General features: G+C 49.8%; 1 protein-coding gene across 3 annotated transcripts in view; it reads right to left on the bottom strand.

Moving 5' to 3' along the window:
* The window catches only part of RPH3AL (rabphilin 3A like (without C2 domains)), a 41,412-nt gene extending 24,411 nt beyond the window's left edge, over positions 1–17,001 (bottom strand). Inside the window, exons 1-6 of one of the 3 annotated variants that reach the window (XM_071765566.1) lie at positions 16,769–17,001; positions 9,422–9,470; positions 9,102–9,215; positions 7,478–7,621; positions 4,923–5,052; positions 1,047–1,133 (exon numbers count right to left, since the gene is read on the bottom strand). In XM_071765566.1, the coding sequence (XP_071621667.1) occupies positions 1,047–1,133; positions 4,923–5,052; positions 7,478–7,621; positions 9,102–9,178 (438 nt within the window). In that variant the 5' untranslated portion in view covers positions 9,179–9,215; positions 9,422–9,470; positions 16,769–17,001. The remainder of the gene's footprint in view (positions 1–1,046; positions 1,134–4,922; positions 5,053–7,477; positions 7,622–9,101; positions 9,216–9,421; positions 9,471–16,768) is intronic. The other 2 variants (XM_071765568.1, XM_071765567.1) reach the window with 2 other exon arrangements.
* Between the last annotated feature and the right edge of the window lie 1,255 nt (positions 17,002–18,256).

Genomic DNA, 18,256 nt, shown 5'->3' with positions numbered 1-18,256 from the left:
CAGAGTAACACTTAAAAAAAGTGATACTTAACAAAATATCACTTTAAAGTGATACACCAGGAAGCTGGAATGTTCTCTGCCTACCTTACCCACACCACCACTGAAACATCAGGCAGTGTCCATGTACCCCTCCATCTTAACTGTAAAAATACTCCCACACAGTCAAATCCCTCCTGTGTAAAACCTAAGCAAGGCTGAGCTTCCACAACTGTAGATAAAAATTATATACATATAAATGTGTATTTAAAAATTCAGCATCCCAAGCAACTGCAGAAATGCTTCCAGTACATTTAAAAAAAAAAAATGATTAAGCAGAGTGCCCAGGTTTCACCGTTGGTTGCAATGGTCAGAAATAGCTCTACTGGAATGATGTTCAAGGATCACAAGCAAAAGCCCAAAATAAATTGATGTAAACAAGTGAAAATCCTTCTGTAATCACAGCACTGACTTCACCTCACTGTAGAGCAGCAAGCCCTACTGTTGGTGGATGCTGGCTGGCACACAAGAATTGAGACAGACCATTACTTTTTGCAGTGTAAAGTCAAGAATGAAGGATATAAAAATTTAGAGACCTGCATTAGAACTCTAACATGCTGGCAAGTTATGGGGTTTTGCAGACAGGGAGGAAAACAGACTTGAAAGCTGCAGTCCTGGTTATTTTTAGAGAGACAAATATCACAGCCATGCTATAGATCTCTCCAGCTGCACTAAAGGACTGCTGTTAGCCAAGTTTGTTTGCCACACAGCTAGGAGGGAGAAAGCAGGAAAGCAAAGGTAACAGTTTCTTCCTGACCACAGCCAGAAAAACTCCACAGAGCCATACAGGCTGCAAGCCCAGGTGTGGGACTTTTCCCTCCACCCCCTCACAAATCAGAGTTATCACCACTGTGGGTATTTATCAAACTTGTCTGGCCTCCAGCAGAGTCTCCGAAACTCCATCCCAACCTCCTCCCCAGGCACAGGGAAAAGCCCTTGCACATTCAGTACAAACTTGGGTCAGGCAGGTGCAGGCTGCTGAGCCCCAGCTCTCCACAGTTGGATTTTACCTCTCTCTGTTCACTGCAGATCTTGCACAACCAAAGGGGACGTTTCTGGGCTCCAAAGGTTTCTATTCCACACTTGGTGCAAACTTTCTGAAATAAGGAGAGGAAAAAAAAGAAGGAAAAAAAGGTGGTGTTTAGCAACTCCCTGTAGCCCTTGGGAAAATATCAAGAAGCACCTGTCCCAACAGTTCTGCTTTCCTTAAAAACCTAAACATGGCACAATTTTGTTATTTGTCCCAGAGAACCACTGATCCCAGGAAGCTGCTTCAGGTCTACACAGACATGAGGCAAAGACAAATCTTCAGGACAGCCCCTGACTGCAGGCAACTGGAGAGAGCAAATCAAACCCTGTGACCAACAGGCATATTTCTAAACTATTTTTTTATTGTTTGTTTTTTGTTTTTATTCCTCTAAATGCTCAAACCAAACCACTGTGTCATGGAAAGCAGCTGTAACCAAGTACAAACCAAGCATGAGTTTGTACAAGACTGGAAATCTCCTCTCTCCACCCATGTACATTGTTTTGAAGCCCACAGCTTCCCCTCCTTTCCAACACAGACTCAGCATTTATTGATCTGTGGCTGCTCAGGATGCAGGGATGTGCCCACATGCACATTTCCTGAGCAGAATGCCTGAGAGTGCCACACAGCCTCTGCTGCTGCACAGGGGAACTTTCATGGCTCTGCTGGCATTACAAACCATTTACAACCTGAATCACCTAATATTTGATAATGAAGCTGATGTGTATCAGGCTTGGCTTACAGCTTGGATGAGAAATTGGATGAATTATTTGATCCTCACAGAGCAAAAGCCACACACAAGAGGATTCTGAGGAGAAAAGCCTTGCTTGAAGAGAAATGTGAATTTTATCTCCCCAACTAAGGTTTTCCACAGCCCCCTAACCAGGCTGCTCCACCCTGAGGTCTGTGTCCAAGGACAAAAGTCTCAGCCCTCAGTGCCATGTAAGAAAGAGGCAGAACTTTGGTACTTGAGGTGATGGCTTCATTGCATGAACAAACACACCCAATTATTTTGGTCAGTTAGTCCAAAGGCAAATTTGTCCCTGACTCGTGCTGCACACAAAGGGTGAGGTGGCACCAGCAGTCCCACAGGGATTGGTGCTCCTCTCCATCACTCTGTTCCTGCCCTCATCATCTCAGACAAATCATGGAACAATCCCTTGGGTCTGGTACATCAGTCCTCACCATGGTGCTACCCAAGTCAAGAGGGATTGAGATGCAACTCGCAGACACCACCTGAGGAACCACAAATTCCTCCTCCCTCAACCCAACGTCTGAAGGAGCAGCTCAGTCTGTAACACCCTCTCAGATCCCCATCCCCACACATATAGCACATTCAAACACTCCCTCTAGTGGAAGTTCCCAAGCCATTTTATTCCTTGCCATGAACCTGTAAAGTTCCAATTTGAACTGGGCTGTCCTCCTCCCCTTCTCTGCAGCCTAACTGAGAAGTTGAGCATCTCACAACCCCTCAGAAGACATAAAAATCAAGAGCATTAAACACAGCCTCATTCTTCATTAAATACTAGGTAAAACTTGCATCTTCTACTTCATCTTTTCCACATGATACTGGTACTCTCTGCATGGTAAATGACACATTATGCTTTGTCTATTATTAACATGTATGGATTTGCACCCATCTTTGTCTTGCCATAATGCATTTCTTTCTAAGATGATAAAAACTAATATTAAAAATATTCTTCATAAAACAGAAAGTGGATCTTGGAAAATCCACCAGGCTTCAAGAAATACAGAACCTTTATTCAGCTGAATGAGCTTGCTGAAAGCAAGTTCTTTGCCACATTTCAGCTGCATCATTGCAAGAGGGCTTGTTGTTGGATTAAATGGGCTGCAATGAGCTGGTAACAGAGCAACACCAGCAAGAGAAACATGAACTTTAAAAATCCATAATTCCCTGACACATCATTGCTTATTGTACACAACACTGCACCAATGATGGATATCCCTGGAAGAGAGGGAACAAGCTTAAATAACAGCTCAGTCTGTGTGCTCTGCTGACAGGTTGACTGTTCCCTCAGTTCACAACATTAAAGGAGAGAAGCCCATGGCACCCATCAGCTTCCACACCCTGAGCTTGCACACAGCTGGAAAGCAGCTGCAAGCCACAAACCAAGCTGAAAGCAGCTGCAAAAGGCACACTGGAAAAGCAAGGACTCACTTTAAACCAACGTGGATCTGAGTCCTTCTGAACTGCCCAACAGAACCTGTTGCCTCCTCATTAGTGCAGAGGGCTCACAGGAGGAGGTTGGGAAGTGCTGTGGCAATGTGACCTAGCTGGCTGTGACCTACCTGGCTCCAGACAAGGCAGGAGCAAAATTACCAAGGGAAAAAGGCAAGAACACAGCACATCCTGCTATTCCATGCACTTGAAAGGCAGGAAACAGCCAGTCTGCTGTTCAGCCCCTTATTGTCCAGAGACACGTGAGCACAGAGCCCATGTCCTCTCCAAGAGAGCTGCCCAGTATCTCCTCTTTTAGTCTTTCACTTCCCAGCTGCCTCCTTCCCCACCCCTTCCTAAAAGGGCTCCTTTCTCCCCAGCTTAGGACCCAGGAATTCAAAGATTTTTATTTATTTTCCCAGTCAGTGCCTTACCAGCAATCCTCTGCATAACCCCTGTCTCAGTCAGTTCTGTGCACAGGATCCAGAGGAGAAAAATCCAGTGCCAGCAAAGCTCCCAGCAGCTCCCAGCCCAGTGAGCACACATGGAAGGACACTGGGACCATGGTTCTGGCTGCATGAGGCACCCACCTCCCTCTTACACCCACCTCTGCCCTTTTACAAGAGCTCTAAGCCCAGCAGTGCTGCAGCCAACCACAGAGCAGACCAGGCAGCCTGCTCAGCATGAGAACTGCATCTCACAGCCTCCAGCACAAAAGGTTCTCTCTCACCCATGGCCTGCATGGCTGCTTAACCACAGATGTGCCAAGGTGCACCACTCCATGGCAAAGGAGCAGGTGCTGTCCTGTGGGCTCCATAGGACATCTCAGTGACACTAGGTGACATGGACAAGTGTCTCCTTGGCTCCAGCACCCAGCAAGGACAGTCAGAAGAGGCTGCTCCCTTCCACCTTACCACCAGCAAGTCAGAAACACTCCAGCACCCAGCACCCTCACCTCTCTCAGGGAACCTGCTGAGGCAGTCATTGACAGAGGTATCCCCCCAGGGAAAGATGGGCTCTAAGTGCAGGAAAAACAGCCTCCCAGCAGAGGGAGGATAAGGTGGTTGCCTTGGAGATGATCATCTCCACAGCAATACAGATTAACCCCTTAGCTGCACAGCCTAGACAAGACACACTGGTCCCCCAGGGCACTGGCAGAACAGCAGTGGCCCTGCAGACTGATGGTCCCTCCAAGCAGCACCCATGCAGTCCCACCAACACCACACACAGCCACAGGCAGCCACTGATGCACAGGGGAATTTCTATTTTGGGGCTGGAAACCTAGCACTGGTTTGGAACTTGAAGGTGGACTTGAGTCCTCTGAAGAGACACATTACTGGAAGGTCTAAGGGCAGATGTTTCAGTAACACTAAAGCACTCAGTCTGTTTTATGAGTTGTTTCTGATGGATGTAAACTTCTGCCCCTTTTCCCACTCTGATGCTCCAGAGGGGGAGGCACAGAGGGGGCTGATGCACCCACCTCAGCACTAAGTGCAGTTTAGGCTCCTGAGGAGTAAGGCAACCAGGGTGCAAGCAAAAATCTGATAGTCTGACACCACTGACCTAAACAACTGGGGCTAAGATAACTCTGCAGAATGTCCAGCTTCTGAGAGGCCTGGGGGGCCTTTCCTGAAAAGAGCTGCTACCAGAAACAGGCAAAACCTGTGTGACCAAACCCACCTTTTTGCAGTCCTGACAGAAGACTGATGTGCTGCCCAGCAGCCCGAGCAGCTCCCCACAGAGCAGGCACTGGGAGAGGCCATTGCCCATCACGTTCTTCCTCATGTTCTCCAGCCGCTCCACCAGGCGCCTGCAGGGAAGGGGACAGAGCAGAGGTCACAGAGGTCACTTTGGAAATGGGAGCACGTGGTCCTGAGGAAAGCCAAAAACCTGCAAGCTCTGCTCCAGACTCAGCATACCCTCCCTGCAGCTCTGGGCCCCTTGCTGAGGCTGTATGTATTTGCACTTCAGTCTCTGCGCTCGGTGTTTCCCACTGGTGGCTCTTGGACTTCCCAGGATACAAATCTTTGTAAATTCTATCAGTAAATCTTTGTAAATTCATCCACCAGTGCTCACCAAGCCCAGAATAATCAGAACTGTGAATATACCACTGACAAACCTGACCCAGCCAAAGGGTGCAGAGCAGACACCTCTCAGGAGAGGCTTGGTCCCAGCACTCTTTAGGAGCTGAGTGTCAGGGGGGCCACAGAGTCTCAGCACAATGAGTTCCTGCCTGCAGAGCAGTGAAAACATTTGGTGCTCAGGTCAGGGTGAGTCAGACAGCAAGGAAAAAGGGCAGAGGAATTAAACCTGCCAAGTTCTGCTCCATTCCTACACACACTCCCTGAAACCAGCATTGCAGGCAGATCACTGCCCACAGCCCATCAGGAGCAGGAAGGCCAGGGCTGAAGCCATCAGAGCAAAATGAGCCTGGGTGCAGTGCAGGAATGCCAGCAACTAATGCCAGGCTCCCTTCAACAGCCCTCCTGGAAGGCAGGAAGCACAATGTCTGCAGCAGCAGGACCAGGAGAAGTCAGGATGAGCAATTAGGATGCAAGATGTGGTGAGCATGCAGAGCAAGGCTGCTGCCACCAGATCTCTGCTTGGCAATTCTCAGGCATCCATTTGGGGATGAGGATGACAACAGCCAGGCCATTTCTCAGAGGCAGTGACCAGCCCCAGCCCTGTGTGTGTGTGTTTGTGTGTGTGTGTGTTTGTGTGTGTGTGTGTGTTTGTGTGTGTGCTTGTGTGTGTGTGCTTGTGTGTGTGTGCTTGTGTGTGTGTGCTTGTGTGTGTGTGCTTGTGTGTGTGTGCTTGTGTGTGTGTGCTTGTGTGTGTGTGCTTGTGTGTGTGTGCTTGTGTGTGTGTGTGTGCTTGTGTGTGTGTGTGTGCTTGTGTGTGTGTGTGTGCTTGTGTGTGTGTGTGTGCTTGTGTGTGTGTGTGTGCTTGTGTGTGTGTGTGTGTGCTTGTGTGTGTGTGTGTGTGCTTGTGTGTGTGTGTGTGTGCTTGTGTGTGTGTGTGTGTGTGCTTGTGTGTGTGTGTGTGTGCTTGTGTGTGTGTGTGTGCTTGTGTGTGTGTGTGTGCTTGTGTGTGTGTGTGTGCTTGTGTGTGTGTGTGTGTGCTTGTGTGTGTGTGTGTGTGCTTGTGTGTGTGTGTGTGTGTGCTTGTGTGTGTGTGTGTGTGCTTGTGTGTGTGTGTGTGCTTGTGTGTGTGTGCAGCTCAGGGAGGAAAACCCCACCCTGCTGCCCAGGTCACCCCAATGTCCCCATCCACCAAGTCCCACTCTGAGAGGAAGGCAAGGTCTGTCTGATGGGGTCAGGCAGCACAGCCAGGCTGAGCCACAGTTCCTGGATTTATGATCCCTGACTTCAGCACAAGAAAATGCTTCAGCACAGGCTCTCTCTTTCTCCCAGCCACACAACACCCACAGCACAGGGACAATCAGCCCCTCATGGTCCCCCCATGTATCACAGACACCACTGGCAGCTCTCCTCAGCTCTCCCTAAGGCACACTGCACAGGAACAGGGCAGAGCACAGGGGCAGGAAGCTGGCCATGGGTGGGAATCACTGGGATTTCCTGTCTCCTGAAGACAAAACACTGCTGGGAAATGCTGCAGGACTGCCCCAGCTCCCTGGCTTTCAAGGCAGCACAGGATGACCACAGACACAGCTGAGGCCAGGCTTCCAGCAGGACTGAAAACAAATGGAAAGCTGCAGCAGCAAAAGGATGCCTGTAAATTAAATAATCCAAGCTAGCAAACCCCTTCAGTTGGGCTCAGCCAACTAGAACACAGACTCATTCAGTGCTCCAGGCAAAATCCCAGGGAGCTGCTGGGACAGACATGGGAAAAAACCTAAGTGTGCTGCCAGCAGCAGTTCCTGAACACTGCCATCCATGAGCAGTGGGTGCAGCTGTACAGCTCAGCATCTTCTTCAGCCTCTTCCAGAGCCACTGGGGCAGCTGCCTTAGCACAGGCTGCATTTACCAGGGGCTGTGTCAGTGCTGCAACCAACAGCAAGCCCCAGGGCTCAAAGAGTGTGAGAAAGGCTTGAGACATGGGGAGAAGGAAAACATCCCATCCTTCCCAATGCTAATCACTTCCAAACAACATGGGAGGGGAAAATAACCAACCTAAGGGATGCTCTGACTGAGCTCAGGCAGTCAAGAGAGCCACTCCTCTGTCTGTGCTGACCTTTCCTTCTGAGGGAAGGGGACAAATGAAAGGGACTGTACCCAATGCGCTGCTGCTCAGTGAGCTCCAGTTTCTCTGCCTTGTGGATGACTTCCAGAATGACCTCAAGTTCTTGTGGGCTCAGAGCCTGCATCTTCCTCTGCTTCTCAGTCTGGAACGTGTGCACTGACCAGCCTGTCTGGAGCCTGTTGGAGGGAGGGGAGAATTAAGTTGTGAAAGGAAAAGCCCAAAACCCCTGACCTGCCCCACAGGCCAAACCTGCCAGGCACACCTTCTTCCATCAGAGGAGTCTGATGAACACCCCAGCTAACACCCAAAGTGGGACTCTACTGACTGACAGCTCACCATGCCACTTCTCCAGCAGCACTGAGTGCTCCTCTGTCTCTCCCTGCTCTCTCATGTCCCTTTCTGCTCCAGTTTGTATTTTACCACTCCATGTCCTTCCTCCTGCTTGAAAACCCAGCAAGAAAATGAGTGCTCCAGGGACTGGCTATCCTGGGGGTGCCCTTGAAGAGATGGGTGCTGGTGCCAGACACTGCAGATGCCAAGAGCAGCTCCAGAACATGGGGATTACCAGCACCCTCCTCCCTCCACATCACATTTCTAAGGTCCTCAGAGTTCAAACACACAAACCACCAGGCACACTTTGGAAACTCACTCCCTGGGTCTAATCCTGGCCCACAGGAGGACTTCAGCAAGCTCCTTCCCTCCATACCTCACATTAAACACCTGAGATTTCTCTTTCTCTCTCTTGGGGATAGGCAGGAGCTTTCCAAGCTCAATTAATTACCATTCAGTAGGGGTTTAGAGGTCACTGGATAAACTCACTGCTGCCAGCAGAATGCAGGGCACTATCAGACTCAGCCACCTTAATGAGGCTTTCAGATGACACTGGCAAGTGGCACTGGTGTGAAGTGTTCTCACTCAGGCACTGCTCTCAGACCTCCTGTTTTCTAACACTTTGTAGGAGGCTGACCCCAGAGGTGCAGACAAGAGCAGAGGTGGCAGGGGCATGGTATTAGCTGCCAGAAAAGGAAAGCATCCAAGAAACAAAGGCAATTTTAGTGCTTGACTCATCTCCATTCTTTTTGTCTTCAGGTTAGGCAGTAATTTAACTTCAGGAGGAAAGGAGAACAAATGACAAGTTCCTAAAACAAAGGAGTGCTGGCAGCTGGGGGATGCTATCAGTTATCCTGAGGGTGCTGCAGAGACAGAATCACAGAATCATTTGGGCTGGAAAGGACCTCTGAGACCATCAAGTCCAACCCCTGCTCCACTCCCCCCATGGCTCCCAGCCCATGGCACTGAGTGCCACATTCAGTCTCGTTTTAAAAATCCACAGGGATGGAGAATCCACCCCCTCCCTGGGCAGCCCATTCCACTTCCTGATCACCATCCTTCCTTTCACCCAGGGAAGGACTGGTGGGATGGACTCCCAGCACACACCAGCCCCAAACTGCTGGCAGGTCCCAGCAAGCAGCCAAGCACCAACCCCCAGCTTTGCAGGCTCCTGTCCCACCCAACTTCTAAAGCACAGAGGGGTCTGTGTGACAAACTGCCTCCCAAGCAGGCCATGCCTGAGACTGCTGGGCCAGTGCTCCACAGAGATCTTGGGAAACCATTCAGGAAGGCTGGAAGGTGAGCAGGGGGGTGGTGGGGACTCACTTGGCACGCAGTGCCAGCTGCCTGTCGTTGGGGCACACCCACTGGCCCGTCCCACTGCCAAAAATCGTGTCAGCCATGGTACCAGGCTGGGGAGGAGAGGCAGGGAGCAAACACCTGTAAGAAGCAAACACCAGCGTTGAGCACAGCAGCAACCCCATGCCAAAAAAAAAAGCAAAAAAAAAAAGCACAGGGCAGTGTTTGGCACAACCTGATTAACCCTCCCCCCAGGGCAACTCTTCTGGCAAAGCAAAAGAGAGGTGAGGAGACTCCCCCACAGACAGCAGTAAAAACATTCCCATGAAATACAAGACAATAAATACCTTCCAATACTTTGAAGTCAAGGCTGGAAGCTTAGATTTTCTGTTTACTCTGAAAAAAACAAAACAAATAAAAAAACAACCAAACAAAAAAAAATCCAACCGAGACCCTTTGTAAGTTCTGATTTTTCATTTCAAGCTGGAGAAATGCATTGTTTCCAAGAATAATCATCACGTCTAGAGCCCCAACGCTGCAGTATTGACAGAGAAAACCACTCTAAAGGACACAAAGGAGCTACAGTTGCTTTTTTTTTACCTCTTAATGGGGTAACAAAGAAAAACCCACGCGACAATCAGCATGAATAGTGCCAAGTCACTCCGTTCATTAAAACTCCCTCCATAATAGCCTGGTATTTATAGCCACTGCCTACAATAGCAGCTTGTTTGCATTCTCTGCTGCTGAAGACAGCACCTCTGGCAGCAGATCTTCTACTGAGGCTCCTGAAACCAGCACGGTCACTCTGAACTGCTCAGTAAAGGCAGCAAGAGCCACTTTCCACGGGCTGGTGGCAGGAAGGCATCCTCAGAAGGGACTTGGCAGCTAAAGCAGTTCTGAGTCTGACCAGCAGCTCAGACAAACGGGAAGCACCAAAGGACAGACACAGCCAAAGAGATTTCAGTGGAGGCAAAAGTAGTCCTGATGCACCAACCCTTTCTCCAGCTGGACTTGCTCTCCAGCAGAGCAAACATCTCACCAGCCCTAATGAACAAGTTTCCAGGTATTAATACTTACCTTTCCCAGAATAGACACCTGCCAGCTTTGAAACCATACCTGCTGGGCAGAGATAAGGTGCTTAATGCTGTTTGGCAAACACAAATCAGATCCAATAGCAGGCAGGGAGCCAGCTGTGCAGCAGTTCCCAAGGAAGGAAGCACATGTTCCCTTCTCCAGCCACAGCACATTTCCCCCCTGCAGTGCCCAGGGTTCAGCCTTGCTGCACCCACCCGTGCTATCTGCTCCTGACACACCGAGCCTGCTGCTGCTGGGCCAGCCTGGGAGGCAGCAGAGGCTGCACACAGCCTTGGCCCCCTCACACTGCCATGGAGGCAGCTTCTACAAATCCATTTTCTCTCCCTGGGCTGAGCTCACAAGTGCCACGCACGCTGCACTCACCCCCCAGCTCAGAAACACCCACTCGGGATAGAGAACTGACAGCTCCCTCCTGCCAAGCTGCTACAAACAATGATCCCAGTGATCCCATCCTGGAGGGTCTGAAAACCCAGTGCTAACAACAGGCAGGGGAGAAGAGGAGGGATTCCACACAAAGCACAGATTCCTTTCCGTGCAGGGGCACAGAGGTGTAAAAAGGGTGAAGGCTCCAATAATTCAGCATCATTCATCCACACAGCCTGACTGTGCAGCAAAGCAAGGCAGGGAGGAGATGGAGGCAGCATGAAATGTTCAGCAGAGAAAGAGGTGATTGAGACAGGAAGGCCAGACTGATGTGGCACACACAAATGTTTAAACCTTTACTCCATTTTTCAAAAGGGATCACTGCTAGAAGAAATCCTTGCACTCTGGCATCTTGGATTCACCACTGACTTTCCCTGCTCTGCTCAGTGCCACACATGCTGTGGGTTTGCATTTCCATTTTGCCCCAGAACACCTCCTGCTCTTTTCATCTCCTTCACCATCTCAAGCAAAAGGAGCAGGCAGTCTGTAGCAAGACAAACCTCTTCTATGGATGCGGTGCTCCAAGGTCCAAGCAGGTGTCCCAGTAGAATCTCAAAAATGGTGCTCTGACTACCCTGGATCAGTGCTACTGCTCCAAAGGTGGTCAAACACCCACTGGCTATGCCAGGTGTGAGCCTTTTATTGGCCCCCTAATCCTGCTCATGCACAGTAGGGGCCTGCCCTAATTAGGCTCAGGTGGGCTTCACACGAGGTCAAGCCCACTATCTGGCAATTATTGGCACCTGGTTACCTCATGTCACTACAGCAGTCCCCACAGCAGCAACCCAGCACTAAGAGCTAAAGAACAAGGCAGGCTGGCCCAGGCAGAGTTAGAAGCAGCTACAATTTCACACAGAACTGCTGACCTGCCATCTTCAGGATAATTTCCAAGCCTGTGATGTGTTGCTACAGGATTGTAACAGGTAACAGGATTGTACATGTAACCTCCCTGAACACACACAAATGCATATATTAAACTACTCTTCAGACACACCATGTACTCTCCCCTCCCACTCATGCACAGCCCACCCCATGTCCCACTGGTGAGGCTGGGTGCACCCAACCACCCCACCGTGTCCAGCAGCTGTGGGAGGTCGAGTATAAAAGCTAAAGCTGGAGCTGAGCCTCATACCACGGTCAGGGCAGAGCTTGCTGTCAGCAGCTGTGCCTTCGGGGTGGAAAGCAGCATCTGCTGCTCCTCTGCAGGGTTTTATCTGCTCAAACAGAGCTGGAGGCAACTCAGAATAGAGCACACCAGGTAAGTGTTTTTCTCAGGAGACCTAACCAGATTCTCCAGCCTCATACCACAGTGTGCTTTTCTCAGCATGACTGAACAAAAACAAGCAATGTCATGCTCCTTTGCCTCCTTACTCAGCATACGCTTTCTGCCCTCCACCATTCCCTGAGCAGCATCTGCAAAGCAAGAAGGAAAACAAAACGCAGCCCAGAGATCCCTCATGCCCCAAAACAGATACATTATTCCCCAAAATATTTACAGGAGCGTTTTCTTTCGGCAGCATTGGGTGTCTGCTGCTCCCTCTGATGCAAACTGGCATTGCAGGTGGCTTTGGACTTCTGCCTCTGAAAAAAAGCCCAGTGAGGTGTGACACGACTACCTGGGAGAAGGAGACAAGAATGACATGGGACTGCAGGCCACAGTCTGCTGGGCTGAAGCAGAGCTCTAGCAGGACTGAAGGGAAAGGAATATCTTGCATGGCCACAGGAATGATGACAGAGAAGTGGTACCAGGATATGGAAGGCGTGAAGCATCCCCTTTCTTATCTTAGTACAGGACAAGAAGTACAGGGGAAGCAGCCTAATCAGAAACACCAAGATAGCAACCCCATGCCAGTCCGGGGAGTCATCTTTGTGGGTTATGGTGAAACAGCCCTCTCTTGCTGTCAGCCTCCACTGTGTTGTCTCTCAAAAATGCTCCAGTTAGCACCTACCCAACCAAGCTGTCTGCTCCTCTCAAGGAGCTAAAGGGCAGAAACAGTCAGTGTCTAGCAGTGAGAGAACAAGAGAAATTCACAGCTCTTGGCCCTGCTGCAAGTACACTGCATAAAGTACTTCGTGTTACAGAAAGAAAACTTTCCACTCCAGGCTTCTGCTTTTTCCTTGAACTAAGAATTAAAAGGCAGCTCTTATCGATACTCCATGACCTCCTTAGAAAAACCCTCCACCTGTTTTTCCTTTCCTGTGATGGAGGAAATCATGTGAAGCAAAACCTCATTAAATCTGAGTCCACCTGGCTGCCCTTGGCACAGAAGCTAAGAGGAGCACTGCAAGGAAGGAGCATTGCCCTGCAGAGCCCTCTGCAAGGGGCCAGGAGCATTTTGGAGGATGTGTAACAGAGCACAACTCTGCTGGCAGCTCTGATGTGGCACTGCTCCTGCTGTCTCCACGATGGGACTTGGGCTCTGCAGCCAAAGAACAGGACTTCAGTCTGTGAGGGAGAAACCCTCAGGTAGGGGCTGAGTGAAGGAAACAGCAGCAGGGTCACTGCTGGCTTGGCCCCACGGCCCTGCAGAGCAACCACAAAGCCAGCAGGATCTTTCCCACTTGGCAATTCCCACTTCTTGGCCTGGAGGATGCTGGTGGGATGCAGCTGGCTGAGCAGCAGGATGTCCTCCTGGCACAGACTGGGGAGGGACAAGCACCCTGCAGTGTCACCCCACAAAGTCACACAGCCATGGCTCCTGCAGCAGGCACACCTTCCCCAGCAGCAACAGACCAGCTGTGGGAGGTGCTCCTGGGTATATTCCTGGTCCATGTTCCAGGATATTTGGCACAAACTACAACTGGCAGCTGCACTGGCAGCAGGTTGCCACGTCGGCCTGGCCCAGAGCTAGAACAGTGCACAGGCACAGCCCTTTGACATGGCTCTCTTCAAAGAATTTCAGGCCCTTCTGTGAAGGGAGGACAGGTTTCCCAGAAGCATGAACATCCTATCTGTTTGCCTTAATAAGAGGGCACAGCAGGAGCAGGTCATGGCAAAGGTCCTGTGAGCATGGTGCCTACTATCTGACCAGCAGACATTTAAAGAAGAGTACAAGAGCATAACACAACAATCCTTCCCCAGAATACCCTCCCAGCCTCCAGAGAGAGTCCCACATCCTGCAGTCCCTGAGCCAGGCCATGGCTCTGTATTTAACACTGTGAACACTTCTCTGTCCCAAATTTCCCAGCTAACTTTTTCATCTCACATCCACTTTCAGCATCATCTTGCTACACCAAGTCCCAACTCCTCCACCTCAAAAACATTTTGACTTTACCTTGACTGTGCCAAAGTTAAAACTGAAGTGCCTGGCTGACTTTGAGGCAGTCACTGCAGTAGAAAAACCTCCTCATGGCAGCAAAAGCACAGCCTGCTCAAGCCCTCCTGCAGCTGGGCTGATTACAGGTGCCCACAGAGCATGAATTCCTCAGAGCCCTTTGAACACAAAAATGTCCTATTCAGGCCTGTAAGGAGCTCTCCAGTCAGCTTTCATTTGCCTGCTTATTTCAGCTAAGCAGCTTGTGTCTATATTAATTCTTTTTTTATGGGAAATTAATTAGGCAATTAAAAAAAAAATAATTCATTAAAAAATACAAATTAAACAGTTGGCTGGAGATGAGCTCCCAATTCCCAAGCTGAGCTGTGCTGGTGTAATTAACTCGCCTGCTTCCAGGGCGTCACCTCCCCCAGGACTCTGAGCTTGCACCAGGTACCTTGCTGCTCTGTTTTCCCTTTTAGCGGCTGCTCCTTCTAAGAGGCAGAGTAATTACTCTCTGCTCCCTGCACCAGACCCCATTATCCCCGGGAAACCTTAGCAAGTGAGTGTTTGCTCTTGTTGCTATGCCAGAGGATAAATGAGGAGTGGAGATAAGGCTAACCCAGCCCCTGCCTCCCACCCATCGCTGGCCAGTCCCTTCTCCTCCCAGACACCAGCAAGAAAACAAGTGAGAGCAGGCAGGGAAAGTCTGTTTAGTCCAGACACAAACCTTCCCCTCCTGTTTTAAAGTTCCCAGTGCTCCAGTTGCATTTCAAAGCACACAAGTGTTTTAAAGTGACAGAAGAACCCCTGGAGCAGTGGCAGCCTGGCAGAAGACACTTGACTTTCAAGAGAGCCACAGGAGGAACTGTGCCTGTACAAATGCTGGCATGAATCAAGGCTTTCTAAAAGTTTATCTCACACACAAACCACCTTGAACTGCCCCTTCAACACCTACATCTAAGCAGCTTCTCATCCCTTCCACACCCTGAGCAGCAGATGGAGAGCCAAGTGACACAAGGATTCCAATCTGATCAGTCTTGATTTGCATCTCTGCGGGTTGGGCCAACAAAGACAAGGAAAACACACGATGTTTTCCTTGGCAAGTTCAGGACAACAACTCAAGAACCCAATCAGACAGACTTTCTCCAGTCTGTCTCACCATGAAAGCTCAATCTAAGCAATACCAGCACCAGCAAAATAGGGAAAAGCTCATGTATTCAGTTCTGGTTGGTCCAGCTTTAATTTTAACACAATCCAGATGCAGCAGACAGAAAGCAAGAGGTGTAATTGTCATGTAAGGCCAAGTCAGAAAAGGAGCAAGTGAGGATGAGGGTTTTTTGGGGGGGGACAAAACAAAGAAGGTTCCCACGAAGCAGAGCTGCTTCCCAACCCAGCAGCTGCAAGAAGCCTCATTCGTTTTAAGGCAGAGCTTATTAAAGAGCTTATAAAATACAATGCCCTGGAGGTCCACACCAGTCCTACGAGTGGGAAGATAAAATCAGCTCTACAGGAAAACCGACATACGGTACCAACAATCTTGTATTAATGAAAGGCACTCACTACCGTGGCTATTTGATATATAGTAAGCTATAAAAAACCAGGGTTTGCCCAAGCAAAGCAGTTTTCCAGCTCCCCAGCACCCTGTGATGCCAGCGCTGTTCCACCTAGCAAGGTGTATCTTAATTTATCAGCCTTTGGCCCGATTTCCTTCTGATCCCCAGCCAGGCAGGTGCTGGTGCAAAGTGAATAATTCATGCAGACAGCGGGCTCTTTCTGACTCACGTTCTGGGGCAGGTTGATCTGGCACAGGAGAAGCAAATTAGCATCTAAATGGCCAATTACAGAGACTCATTTCGCTATTCTGATATGCTAAAAAAGCTCAGGAGGCCTCCTGGGCTGGAGGCTGGCAGGGTGCAATCGGTACCTCCCAGTCTCCAGAGAAGCATCAAGTTTCTTAGAAAGGATTGGACATAGCAAGGAAGCACTGAGCACCAGGCAGTGTTTGGCAAGGAATCCCTTGCAGGAGAACCACATGCCAACCTATTTCAAGGGTAACCTCATGTGAACCAGGAAAAACGCGCTCACAGACAGCGGAGAAGCTGTGCTGAGAAACTCCCCGATGCCCTTGACAAAAAACTCACTCTCCAGCCTGGCTCCCAGCCCCAGGCCTGCCATCACGTCTGGAGGATGAAATCCCCTTTCTCAGCATCCTTAAGCTCTAGTATTGGTTTGGAAGCCCTAGAACATTACAGAAGAACAGCCAGCAGTAACCCCAAGGCATTTATCACTGTGAAAGTTGTCGGTGCACACAAAATGAAAGCCATAAACTTTGACCAAGAGCTGGGGAGTACGTGAGCCAAGCTACAGCAGGCTAAAATCCCTGCCGGTGGGCACAACATCTCATTCTTCTTTGCGGATACAAGAGCACCCATCACTCTGTGTCACTGTGCCCAAAAGGACCGTGACAATCCATCCTCTGCAGGATGCACATGGCTGCTCTCACCACAGAACAGACACAAACCAAGCAGCTCTCAAAAGGACACCAAGGCTCACAATTTTTTTTTTTTTTTTTTTTTTTTGAAAGCACATGGCACTTCCAGCCTCCCAGTTCTGCCTCGTTTCACACGCACCCCCCTCTGTCATTTGTATTCAGCTCCCTTCACAAACCTGAATTCCCCCCAAACCCAGCCTTGTGCACTTTGCCTTACCGTGTTTCTGCACTACTTTCAGCTGCATTTTAGGCAAGACTCTCCCACCTGTGGAGCTCCCAAACCCTGCTCCCTTCTCCCAGCTCTCCAGAGCCGGACACGCCGCTTTTCCCTGCAGCTCTCCAGCCAACCGCTCGGTACCGACACCCAAAAACTCTGCTTGAAACTCGGTACGAAACACCCCGGCACCCTCCCGGCCCGCAGCACCCACCTGCCCTGCGGCCCGGCTCCTCCACAACTCCCGCTGGCTCCAAGGCTCCTCCCGGGACAAGGCGGAACCGGAGGCACCTGCGCCGGGCCGGGCCGGGCCGCCTCCAGCTCCGCCCGCTCCGCGCTGCTCCGCGCTGGGATCCGCGACCCTCCCCGGGCACCGGTACCGGGGCGGCCGCCAAGGTCCGGGCCGGAGCTCGGAGCGGAGCCCTCGGCAGCTGCCCAGCTGTGGGCTGGGACCGATTGGGAGGCCTAGAAGGGAATGGAATAATTGAAATGAGTATAAAAACACAGTGGGAAAAACAAACAAACGAACCAAACCGCAAAACAAAACCACAACGAAACAAACGAACCCGGCGGAACCAAAACAAGACACAGCAAAACAAACAAATAAACCAAAAAGCAACAAACAAATGAAACTCGAACTACAAACAAGGGTAGCTGGCAGGAAAAAAAATCCACACAAAAAAAAACCCAACAAAACCAAACCACAGACCCATCCAAAGTTCCTCAACAATCAAAACTTACCACAAGAAAAAAACAAAAAAAACTACAAAAAAAAAAACGCACAAAGAAAACAAATATACCCCCCCACCAAAATAACACAACAGAACCACCCAAACCCACAGCTGCCAAGAAAAATAAAAAACCAAAACAAAACAACCTCAGGAAACTAACAGACTCATAGCAAAACCCAACCCTACCACAAAAATGAACTTTGCAGGGGGGAAATTAAAAAAAAAAGTACAGAACAAGAGCACCCTGTAGCAAAAAGCAAGGTGAGCTGCTGGGTTTGGGGCTGCCTCGGGGAGTTTTGTGACTTTTGAAACCATTAAGGATGCAAATCTGCAGAGTGATCCTCTAGGAGTCCACAGCTACATTGAGCTGCCTGGAAGAGCAGCAAAATTTAGCTTTGCTTTTTTTGACAACAAAGTTATTCCTCCCAGAGCTGCTGTGGGCTGCTCGGAGCCTGATCCCTCCCGCTTCGTGGCAGAAAACACGTCCCTCATTGCGCGTCTGGAGAACTGTACAAGTGCAATGCTCCTGGTGAAGTGACAGCTCTGGGATCATCCTGTGAGTCAACAGAAAACCGCAGGAAAATAATTATTCCTTTGCACCAGCCTGTGAAGACGGAAATTGGGGCCCATTACTGTTTAAATGTTCAGTGGAGGAGGCGAGTAAATGTGCCATGTGGCAGGAATGGGGTGAAAAAAGAAGGGAAAGAGAACCTAATAGGAAAAGAAATCCTGTCTGTGCTTCCACTGCCTGTTCAGAGCCTCCCCACGAGACCTCAGGATTAGCATAGGCTCCCTGAGTCACCTTTTACATAAATCAAGTTCAATTCTGGGTATAAATTTTGGTTTTTGGTCTAAGCAAGTGTTGAAAAATACATCAGAGGAAGCAGTGTTTGCATTAATATAGAGCCTGTATTTCTGTGGAAGAAAGCACTTGAAGATGACATTTCTCACCAGGGTTGCTCTTCACACAG

The sequence above is a fragment of the Heliangelus exortis genome, chromosome 21, assembly GCF_036169615.1.
Source record: "Heliangelus exortis chromosome 21, bHelExo1.hap1, whole genome shotgun sequence".
In the NCBI taxonomy this organism is placed as follows: Eukaryota; Metazoa; Chordata; class Aves; order Apodiformes; family Trochilidae; genus Heliangelus; species Heliangelus exortis.
The sequence above is the reverse complement of the archived record's forward strand: the minus strand, read 5'-3'. Positions and strand labels throughout refer to the sequence as shown.